Source organism: Nyctereutes procyonoides, unplaced genomic scaffold (genome assembly GCF_905146905.1).
Source record: "Nyctereutes procyonoides isolate TBG_1078 unplaced genomic scaffold, NYPRO_anot_genome, whole genome shotgun sequence".
NCBI lineage: Eukaryota > Metazoa > Chordata > Mammalia > Carnivora > Canidae > Nyctereutes > Nyctereutes procyonoides.
This window is the reverse complement of record NW_026575020.1, coordinates 60,169,273-60,179,523: the sequence shown is the minus strand read 5'-3', so window position 1 is coordinate 60,179,523 and position 10,251 is coordinate 60,169,273. Positions and strand designations below refer to the sequence as shown.

At 63.3% G+C, this 10,251-nt stretch overlaps 2 protein-coding genes across 6 annotated transcripts; one reads left to right on the top strand and one right to left on the bottom strand.

The window, feature by feature from the left end:
* Positions 1-905: 905 nt before the first annotated feature.
* Positions 906-5,859, bottom strand: LOC129516956 (uncharacterized). Of its 4 annotated transcripts, none has more exons than XM_055336549.1 (3): positions 5,730-5,859; positions 2,856-5,318; positions 906-2,544 (listed from the first exon to the last, which is right to left on the bottom strand). In XM_055336549.1, the coding sequence occupies exons 2-3, from the start codon at positions 3,333-3,335 to the stop codon at positions 1,927-1,929; spliced, it is 1,098 nt and encodes a 365-aa protein (XP_055192524.1). In that variant the 5' UTR covers positions 3,336-5,318; positions 5,730-5,859; the 3' UTR covers positions 906-1,926. The 4 variants fall into 4 exon arrangements, with proteins under 4 accessions (XP_055192524.1, XP_055192531.1, XP_055192540.1 ...); XM_055336556.1 differs by having other exon boundaries at positions 2,856-4,904; positions 4,998-5,785; XM_055336565.1 differs by having other exon boundaries at positions 2,856-3,921; positions 5,123-5,785.
* A 119-nt stretch (positions 5,860-5,978) lies between these two features.
* LOC129516972 (carbonyl reductase [NADPH] 2-like) lies at positions 5,979-8,454 on the top strand. Of its 2 annotated transcripts, none has more exons than XM_055336581.1 (8): positions 5,979-6,126; positions 6,570-6,745; positions 6,870-7,024; positions 7,117-7,159; positions 7,247-7,346; positions 7,479-7,543; positions 7,825-7,942; positions 8,039-8,454. In XM_055336581.1, exons 1-8 carry the CDS (start codon positions 6,033-6,035, stop codon positions 8,140-8,142), a joined length of 855 nt encoding a protein of 284 aa, XP_055192556.1. In that variant the 5' UTR covers positions 5,979-6,032; the 3' UTR covers positions 8,143-8,454. The 2 variants fall into 2 exon arrangements, with proteins under 2 accessions (XP_055192556.1, XP_055192563.1); XM_055336588.1 differs by having other exon boundaries at positions 6,648-6,745; positions 8,039-8,452.
* Positions 8,455-10,251: the final 1,797 nt, after the last annotated feature.

Here is a 10,251-nt window from a genome sequence, read left to right as displayed (position 1 = left end):
AAGGCCCATCACTCCCAGGCCCGCTCTGAGAGCCCCCACGCCACCCGCTGCGAGGACCAAGTTCCAGAGGGTGCAGCCACGAGGTGGCGACGTGGCGGAGGCTGCACAGCTGGCCCGGGGCCCGGGGGGCGTGGGGGTGGCTTCCCCATGTCAGGGCCCTGGGGTTCTGGGGCTTGTGATTGCAGCGCGGGTCTAGCCTGTGGCAACAGGGCTTAGAAACTGCAGCCTGGGGCAGCCCCAGTGGCTCAGAGGTTTAGCGCTGCCTTCGGCCTGGGGTGTGATCCTGGAGACCTAGGATCAAGTTCTGCATCAAGAAAAGAAAAGAAAAGAGAAGAGAAGAGAAGAGAAGAGAAGAGAAGAGAAGAGAAGAGAAGAGAAGAGAAGAGAAGAGAAAGAGAAGAGAAGAGAAGAGAAGAGAGAAAAAAAAGAAAAGAAGAAAAGAAAGAAAAGAAAGAAAAGAAAAGAAAAGAAAAGAAAAGAAAAGAAAAGAAAAGAAAAGAAAAGAAAAGAAAAGAAAACTGCAGCCCAGGGAAGCATCATCCCCAGGAGACCACCCCCATCTCCGACAGCGGTGGTGAGGTCAGGGGTCCCAGGGCCACCCTCAGCTTCCGTAAGTCGCTAGAGCAATCCACAGAAGCCCGGAAGGTGCTGCATTTAGGATCACAGTTTTATTACAGCAAATGGAATCAGAAAACCACCAAAGGGAGAGACAGGGTGGCACCTGGCGGGGTGGGGGCCTTCCCACGATCTCTTCCCCTTGGAGTCCTGGCCTGTGACACTGAGCACATGCTGCCAACCCGGGAAGCTTGCCTGTCCTGGTGCCGGGGGCTTGGGGCGCTCACTCGCCCACTGGCTGTGTGGCCGCCGGCCCGCAGACTACCGCCCTCCCCACAGGTGCCCATCCCGGGCGCCCCCCCCCCCCCGCCGCATAAACCAGCCCCCAGACTACCCTCAGCGAGGCCCCGTACACCGAGATGCTCGTCAGGAGGGACGTTGCAGAGGCTCGGAGTCACGAACCCAGGGCCAGAGGCCAGGCCCAGACCCCGCCGGCCCATCCTTCTCCCTCGGGGTTTGGCCAGGGACGCCCACGCAGCACAGCTGAGCGACTGCTCCCCACCCCCGCCGTGGGCTCCTGCCAGCCGGGTCACACCCTTCCTGCGGCCTGTTTCATGGTCCCCTTCCCTCTGGGTCCAGCACATGCAATCCAAGTGCAGAGCACAAGCCGGACATGGTTCCTCACGCTGTGCAGCGAGGAGCCAACACCCTCCTTTAGGAGACGGTGATGAGCCCGTGTGAGAGGCCCTGGGGTGGGGGCGCGCGTGGGGGAAGGCAGGGGGCTCGCTGGAGGCTGCGGGAGGCCGTGGGGCTGCCCTGTGCCCCAGCCGCTGGGGGGGCGCATGTTGGCACCTGTGGGCATCCGCAGGCCCTGGCCCTGCCCCCGTGGCCTCTGGGTCCCAGGCTCACACAGACGCTGGCAGCGGCTGGGACCCCACAGGAGGCTGGGCCCGGGGCTGGCGGCGGCCTGCTTCGCTGCGCACGGTGGGCTGTGCCCCATGGTGTCTGCGTTCCTGTGCCCGCAGCTGCGCACCGCTCCGCAGCAGGGGGGTGAGGGGCGGGGGGACGGGGATACAGGGCATGTGGGGACGGCAGGGACGGTGGGGGGACAGGGGGACAGGGGCGGCAGGCTGTGCTGTCTGCTTCTCCTGGCGCAGAGACACAGGGGAAGGGGCAGTCCCAGCACAAGGCCTACACAAGGGACCCGAAAGTGTCCTCAATAGTCCTGGAAGCGCTGAGCTTCTGCAGACGCATGCTCAGTGTCACCCCGAATGACGGTGCCAGGGGACCGCTCGGGTCCCAGGGACACTGTGTGAAAGCAGCAGCACCAACCGCTGAAGCACCCAAGGCACATTGGGGTGGGTCGCGGGGTCACACTTTGCACCCAGTGCGGGGAGCCCAGCGTCCCTCTGCCGAGAGGCCGCGGCAGTTGGGCTGCATCGTCCCGCCGCACAGGCCCCGGGCAGCTCCGGCCGCTCGCGCAGCGGTCCGTCCGTCCGTCCGTCCGTCTGTCCGCTGGGCCAAGTAGCAGCGTGACTTTGGGGACGGGTGTGCGGGACTCCGCGCGGGGACAACGGGCTGGGAGCGGCGCCGAGGGCGGAGGGCACACAGAGCGGAGAGGGCAGCCTGGCGTAGGCCTCCGCCGTCGGCCATCGGGGGGCACCGGGACGCACGGCCGCCGCCGCCCACCCGTTCCTGCAAGGCCACGGCACGAAGGGCACGAAGGGCACGAAGGGCGGATGTGGGCGGCTGCTCCTCCGCAAGGTGGGGAGGGAAGGTCACAGAGGCTCCTCTGCCCCAGAGAGCGGCGGGGCGGGGGCGGCGAGGGCCAGCGGGGCGCCGATCCCCCAGGACGACGTGTGGCCACCACGCTGGGCCGCAGAGCTGGGCGCAGTCAGAGGGTGGGGGCCGGGCCTGGCGGGCGTCCACGCGGGCGCTTCTCCCTCCTGTCCTGCTCCCGCCCCAGCTCCGGTGCCAGGGCGGCCTTACCTGGAAGTGAAGTCAGACGTGCTGTGGCCCGTCCTCCTGGGGGGGCGGACAGCCCGCGGGGCCCAGACCCAAATCCTCTCCGGCGCCTCAGAGACAGCGCGGCCACAGGGGACGCTTGCCAAGGCGCTGAGGACAGATGTGAAGCGGGAGGACGACGCTGCTGCGCCTGCGGTGGTCAGAGCCGACACCCGGGTCCCACCACCTTCCAACCCTGAGCCTCTCCCCGCCACCCCTGACGGAGACCCACAGCGTCTACTCACGACGGAACACGGGGCAGGCCCAGCTGAGGGACTTTCTACCAAAGAACTGACCTCTGGGGCACCCGGGGGGCTCAGGTGGCTCAGGTCATGATCCCGGGGTCCTGGGATCGGATCCTGCTCGTTGGGCTCCCTGCTCCGCGGGGAGCCTGCTTCCTCCCTCCTCCTCCCCACGCCCCCTGCCTGCGGTCTCTCAAAGAAAGAAAGGAAAAAAAAAAAAAGAACTGACCTGCAGTCTTCAGAAACGTCAAGGTAATAAAGGTCAAGGAAAGACTGAGGAGGGTTCCCAGTGAGGGAGATGAGAGACCAGGCCCGCCCCAAATCCAGGGGGAGCCTGCTCTGGATGCTTCCCCTGCACAGAACTGACACGGGGGATCCAGGCAAGAGGAGTGAGGTCCAGGGACGGCCGAGCCACCAGGACGCCTGCGCAGGGGGTGGGCCTGTTGATGGCCTCGATCGCAGTGACCGGTTCACCGCCCTTTGCCGAGGCCCCAAGGCCCCCAGGTGTATCCGTTCAGTGTTGCTCAAAACCATCAGCCCAAACTGCAGTCACTGAGGACAGAGACCCCTGACCCAGTGGACCTGGGCATGGCCCGGCAGGGCCCGGAAGCAAACTGAGAAACCCCGCTCCCCCCGGGAGGCCGCCTTGCCCGAAACAAGGTAACTTCCCTTCTCCTTCCCTCTCTTCCTTTGAAAACCTGTCCTTGAGACCTGGGGTGGCTCTGCCTTCGGCCCAGGGACTCGATCCCTGAGTCCCACATCGGGCTCCCTGCAGGGACCCTGCTTCTCCCTCTGTCTCTGCCTCTCATGAATAAATATAAATAAAAGCTTTAAAAATAAATAAATAAAAAATAAACAAAAACGTGTCCTTCCCTGCTGCTCAGCGGGGCCTCTCTCTACTCCCCTAAGTGGGAAGATGCCTAATCCACAAATTGACTGAGAAACCCAATTAGATCTTGCAAATGTGGGGATCCCTGGGTGGCGCAGCGGTTTGGCACCTGCCTTTGACCCAGGGCGCGATCCTGGAGACCCGGGATCGAGTCCCGCGTCGGGCTCCCGGTGCATGGGGCCTGCTTCTCCTTCTGCCTGTGTCTCTGCCTCTCTCTCTCTCTCTGTATGACTATCGAAAAATAAATAAAAAATTAAAAAAAAAAAGATCTTGCAAATGTACTCAGGTGAGTCTTTGTCACTTCACAGTGCCTATCAGGTAAACCTCGAGGAAGCCGTGCTTTTTAAAAAGAACATCGGGATCCCTGGGTGGCGCAGCGGTTTGGCGCCTGCCTTTGGCCCAGGGCGCGATCCTGGAGACCCGGGATCGAATCCCACGTCGGGCTCCCGGTGCATGGAGCCTGCTTCTACCTCTGCCTGTGTCTCTGCCTCTCTTTCTCTCTCTCTCTCTGTATGACTATCGTAAATAAATAAAAAAAAAATTTAAAAGAACATCACTGGGCTAGTTAACGAGACTTGGATGGGAGCTGGCGACACGTGCTGCTAGACTCCCAGCTATCGTGTGTGTGCGCGTGTGCACAAGCATGTGCTGTGCTTGTGCGGGATAACGTCTGTGTTTGAAAGAAGCAGACATGAAGCTACTTGGAGGTGACAGGGTGTGTTTTACTCTCAGATGGTTTAGAGGGAGGAGACTCTGTGGCATCCTCGTAATTCTGAATTATCTCAAAAACTATCTGTAACATTTGGAATGTGTCAGGAATGTGGTGGTGACCGTGGAGGAGAGGGGCACCTGCTGCCGGGTTCTGATTTGGGGTGTGGGTTAATGAAAGCAGGGAGATGTTTTTAACCAGCGGGTGTTTGGGAGAAGGCTCCCCAGAGGGACTTCTGTGCACAGATCAGGCAAGCGGCGGGCGGAGGGTGGGGGCTGTCCCCCAGGCCACATGGAAGCCAGCTGCCGGGGCTCTGGCAGGGGTGGGGCAGGGGCACTCCGTGTTGGGGATCTGGGTTTACACCTGAGGGTTCCATGGTTGGCGTGGGCTTAGCTGCAGCGAAGGTCGCGCTTCCCAGCCAGCCCTCGGTGCGTAATGGGGCCTGCCGGGCACAGGGCAGATTCAGCCTTCCACCCCCACAGCTGACACCCTTGGAGATGAATTTCTAACAAGTATCCGGGAAGAAAGTCAGATGGAATGTGCTGTGTCATACCCAGGGCGAGGGTTGCCAACCTTCTATCCCCAAGGGCAAGCCCACCTGGGTGCTCTGGAGTTCAGGGGTCTCAGAGACGCAGGATGGCTCTCAGGACAGGAGCCTGTCTTGCTGGGGCTGCACCTGGTGTCTGGCCAGGTCTGAGGGAGGGAGAGGCGGCCAGGGCTCACCTGTGTGTCCGGGCCACACCTGGAGGGCCTGGCAGGGGTGTTCATGTGCCCCGAACGCAGGACCTCCGGACGGTGGCTTTGGTCCCACAAGGCCCCCTGCGCAGGACTGGGAGGCACTCAGGACATGCCCCCGGCTCATCCCCATCAGAAGCCACAGGGATCAGTGGCACTCAGGAGCCCACAGCTCCTCGGGCACCTGGAAGAGTACATCGGATTTGCACGGAGATGAAATGCAAAAGGCGGGGAGGGAGGGAAACCAGAGAAGGACAACTGGGGAAGGAGAGGACCCCCCCTCCCAGAGCCACACCCGAGAGGGAATGTGGGCACCTCAGGACGGCCACTCCTGTGGACAGGGCTCAGCGCTGGGTGGGCGGCCAGAGGGTAGGAATTCCCGGGCTGGCCAGGGGCAGGTGAGGAAGACTCTGGAGCCGCAGTGGCCCCCACGCTGGGGCCCCGGTGGAGTCAGGGTCAGCAGGGCAGGAGGCCAGCCTTGAGCCCAGCGTGCCTTGGCCACTGTCTCCAGCCAGCCAAGAACAGGCATGGCCCCAGTCTAGGATTTATTTTTATTTACTTTTCCAAAACTCAGCGTTGAGCTTTGGGCCAGCACCTGTGGGGTGTGGGTGAGGAGGGCAGCAGATTCCTGTGAACAATGGTGAAGCGTCTGCCTTCGGCTCAGGTCATGAACAATGTCCTGGGATCAGCCCAGTGTCCTTGCTCAGCAGGGAGCCTGCTTCTCCCTCCTTCTCTGCCCTTCCCCCTGCTTGTGCTCTTTCACAACCACAAGCTCTCTGTCAAGTAAATAAAATATTAAAAAAAGAAGATTCCTGTGAACAAGGAAACAGAGCTGCTGTGATGCCCCACCCCTGCCCTGTGCCCCCACAACGGCCCGCCCCAGGCCTTTAAAACCTCCATGCCTTCCTCTCCCGCTGGACGGAGGCTCCGAGTGAGCACCATGCAGCTGAATTTCAGCGGCCTGCAGGCCCTGGTGACAGGGGCAGGGAAAGGTGGGTATGTGTAGAGCAGGTGAGGGCGCAGGAGGGGCTGAGCTGGAGAGGAAGGTGGGGTCTCCCCTGAAGCCTCACAGGCCTGTGTTGGGGATCCTGGGAGTCCCTCCATGCCTGTCACAGACCGCCCCGCCAGCAATTATCCCCCCCCACTGCACTCCTAGCAGCCCCTGGACCTGAGCCCAGGCTGATGTCCACCACCTAGCAGGCTATGTTGGAACAGGACACTGGCCACTCCCTGATCAGTGCAAGCAAGTCCCCCGCCCCTAGACGGTGGCCCTCAGGCTCAGAGATCCAGCCAGGGCCTCTTCCCCCGGCCCAGGGGGAAGGAGCTGCTCTCCGGGGGCTCCCGTGGTCAGATCCTGGTTGGTCGAGCTTCTGACTCAGACGGCCTCTTGCCCCATGGTGTCCATCCTCTGGCCAGCACCTTGTTCTTTCCTCAGTGAAAGGGGCTGCAGCCCCGGCCCTCAGCCTTGAGCTACATGTACTGAGCCACCTGCTCACCCACTGCACCCCTGCAGGGATCGGGAGGGACACTGTGAAGGCCCTGCATGGCCTGGGAGCCAGAGTGATAGCCGTGAGCCGCACCAACACTGACCTGGTCAGCCTCTCCAAGGAGGTGAGGCACACAACCTCCACCCCACCCCCTCACCCCCAGCGCCAGGGCCAGAGCCTGCTCCCGCACACCTTCATGAGCCTGCTGGGACCACCTCCTTTGGTCACCAGCCAATGCTTCTCCACAGTGCCCTGGGATAGAGACCGTGTGTGTGGACCTGGGTGACTGGGAGGCCACGGAGCGGGCGCTGGGCAGCGTGGGCCCCGTGGACCTGCTGGTGAACAACGCTGCCGTGGCGCTGCTGCAGCCCTTCCTGGAGGTCACCAAGGAGGCCTTCGACAGGTGAGGAGTAGGAGAGCTGGTGGACTGGGGAAGGGTTGCTGAGATCGTGGGGCAGATGTGGCCACGCACTTGACTCTATGCCCCTCCCCCAGGGCCTTCAACGTGAACTTGCGCTCGGTGGTCCAGGTATCCCAGGTGAGCCAGGGGGAGGACAAGGCCCGGCGATAACAAGGCCCAGGTGGGAGCACAGTGGGGTCAGATTGCCCCTCTCTTGGCTTCTAGATTGTGGCCCGGGGCATGATCCACCGTGGAGTGCCTGGGTCCATCGTCAATGTCTCCAGCATGGTGGCCCATGTCACCTTCCCCAACTTATCAGTCTACAGTGAGTCCCTCGGCCCAGCCTGTAGCCCCGCCCCCCACATTCCATGCAGGAGATGCTGGGCTCCAGGCTTAGCCTCTGTGCAAAGAAGGCTGAATCCCTAAGTGTCCTCAGCACTGCCCCCTCCCTCCACAGGCTCTACCAAGGGTGCAATGACCATGCTCACCAAAGCCATGGCCTCAGAGCTGGGGCCATACAAGGTGGGCGTGGAAAGGGGGCCCTGAGGGACGGGGGGGCGGGGGGGGGGGGCACAGGAGGTGGGTCTGCAGGCACAAGGTAGGTGCTGGGAGTGGGGCTTGCAGCTGGCAAGGGTCATGGGCAGCATGGGGCGTGGGGTATGGGAGAGGCCTGAGGAGGATCCGAGGCTCTGGCAGTGGGGTCAGAGATTGGACACGGAAAGTAAGTTCTGCGGGGGCGGGCAGGGGGGCGGGCAGGGGGGCTCACCTACCTGCTGAGGCCGCCGTGGGCCCCCGGGCCCTAGATTCGGGTAAACTCCGTGGACCCTACGGTGGTGCCGACGGCCATGAGCCAGAAGATCCTGACGGACCCCGAGCTAGTCCGGAAGCTGAAGGAGCGGCACCCGCTGCGGAAGTTCGCTGGTGAGCGGGGCTGCGGGCGGCGGGCACGGGCGGGCGGGGCCGGGGCTGCCGGGACGCGCCCCCGCTGACCCCGCCTGCCCCCGCCGCAACCCGCAGACATGGAGGACGTGGTCAACAGCATCCTCTTCCTGCTCAGCGACCGCAGCGCCTCCACCAGCGGCTCGGGCATCCTCGTGGACGGCGGGTACCTGGCCTCCTAGGGCGCCGGCGCGGGCGAGCCAGCGGGGCTCCGCTCGGTCCACCGCGCCGCGGCCACGCCCCCACTGGCCACGCCCCCGCGAGGCCCCGCCCCGTCGCGGCCCCGCCCCTCCCTGGCCACGCCCCCACCGCGGCCGCGGCCCCGCCCCCGGCAGCCCGTCCCCGGTGCAGGCCCCGTGTGTGGCCGCGCTCCGCATCCACAGCCGCGCCGCCGTGAAACTCGCCCCGTCGCCCCCGCCCACTGTGTCCTCCGTCGCTGGTGGGATTTGCCTAAATAAACGGAGGCCATTGTCCTGGATCCGGTGCTTGCCGGGTTTGGAGGGAGGCGCCGGGAGGTGAGGGGGCGGATCCCGGCCGCCGGGACTCCCCGCGACCTGGCTCCTCCTGGCTGCAGGGCTGCGCCTTGTTTGCACAGAGAGCCTCGCGGCCCAGGCTCTTCCCCAGAGCAGCGCAGCAGCCCTGCGCGGAGGCCCGAGGGCAGGGCAGAGCGCGGCTGCGGCCACCATCCCCACCCCGCAGCTCCGACCGCCAGCAGCCGGGCGGCTGCGGGTCCGGGAGCTGGGGAAGGTGCCCTGGACTGGACCAGGCCATCCCTCGGGAAGACGGGACCGGCCCCCAGCCGCTGGGACGGCGCGGTGCTGCAGCAGCCCAGTTTATCCCGCACACTTCCCTCCCCGCACCAGACCACTGGCCCGAAGGGGTCCGCAGCGGGGCCTGCCTGCTGTCCCCGCCGAGTCCAGACCCAACAGCTCTGCGGGCCCTGCGGGCTTTCACTGGAGCTCGCCTGAGTGGAGCCCCCACATGGCAACCGCGGGGTGATGCGGCCTGTGGTGGTCCCTCAGCTCGACTGGGAAAGCCTCCCTCCCTGGCCCAGGAGGCGGGGAAGAGGGGTTGGGTGGGTACTGCCTGGCTAGGAGAGCCTCCGGCCCTGGCAGGGGTGGGCACAGCTCGGGGCATTTCCGGCCAACCTGCAGGGCCCTCCCGCAGCAGGGCTTGTGGCAGCTGGACTGACCCACTGGGAATCACAGGACAGGTCTGAGGGTTTGGACACCGTTCTGAGGTCAAAGGAAAGTCACAGAAGGGGGGCAGCCCCTGGTGGCGCAGCGGTTTAGCACCGCCTGCAGCCCGGGGTGTGATCCTGCAGACCCAGGATCGAGTCCCACATTGGGCTCCCTGCATGAAGCCTGCTTCTCCCTCTGCCTATGTCTGTGCCCCTCTCTCTCTGTGTGTCTCTCATGAATAAGTAGATAAAACCTTTAAAAAAAAAAAAAAAGAAAGTCACAGAAGGGATCTAAGCCGATGTGCCTTCCCAAAAGGACCTCAGGTGGCCTCCGGCAGGCAGAGGACAGGATTTGCTGGGAAGCCACAGGGTGTGCACCTCAGGGCCAGGCTGGGTGGGGAGGGCTCCCTTGGCTGTTCTCCAGGGGCTTCTCAGGTCTGTGCCGTATGCTGCCCTGGCTACCGTCTCCTCCAGCCTGTCCACTCCTCTGGGCCCAAAACCCCAGTGACCCAGATGCCCTGCAATCACCGAGTCCCTATTCTTGACCACAGAAGGGACTCCAGGCAGTTCTAGGCTTTCTCACCATGACCCACAAATCAGCTTTTATGGGCGAGGCGGTGCACACACGGGGTCATATATGTCTGTAAATGACCCCACAGCCTCAGGAAGCAAAGCTTGCCCTCGCTGGACACCACAGCCCGACAAACCCAATCCCATGTCTCCTTATCCTGCCCCAAGTGTTTTATTTTATTTTTTTTAAGATTTTATTTATTTACAAGAGACACACAGAAAGACAGAGAGACAGACAAACAGAGGCAGAGGGAGAAGCAGGCTCCATGCAGGGAGTCTGATGTGGGACTCAATCCCGGGACCCCAAGATCACGCCCTGGGCTGCAGGCGATGCCAAACCACTGCACCACCGGGGCTGCCCTGCCCAAGTGTTTTAAACAGCTGGTGGTCTCGGGCAGCCCAGGTGGCCCAGAGGTTTAGCGCCGCCTTCAGCCCAGGGCGTGACCCCGGGGTCCTGGGATGGAGTCCTGCCTCGGGCTCCCTGCATGGAGCCTGCTTCTCCCTCTGCCTGTGTCTCTGTCTCTCTCTGTGTGTCTCTCAG

What these genes read in the sequence shown, in the direction of transcription:
- LOC129516972 (XM_055336581.1), top strand. Translation starts at nt 6,033, where the DNA reads ATGCCTTCCTCTCCCGCTGGACGGAGGCTCCGAGTGAGCACCATGCAG. An exon ending in ACCAAGGAGGCCTTCGACAG is followed by an intron (nt 7,025 to 7,116) that starts GTGAGGAGTAGG and finishes CCCCTCCCCCAG; the next exon opens with GGCCTTCAACGTGAACTTGC. An exon ending in CAGAGCTGGGGCCATACAAG is followed by an intron (nt 7,544 to 7,824) that starts GTGGGCGTGGAA and finishes CCCGGGCCCTAG; the next exon opens with ATTCGGGTAAACTCCGTGGA.
- LOC129516956 (XM_055336549.1), bottom strand. Translation starts at nt 3,335, where the DNA reads ATGGTTTTGAGCAACACTGAACGGATACACCTGGGGGCCTTGGGGCCT. An exon ending in GCCCCCCGGGTGCCCCAGAG is followed by an intron (nt 2,545 to 2,855) that starts GTCAGTTCTTTG and finishes CTTCACTTCCAG; the next exon opens with GTAAGGCCGCCCTGGCACCG.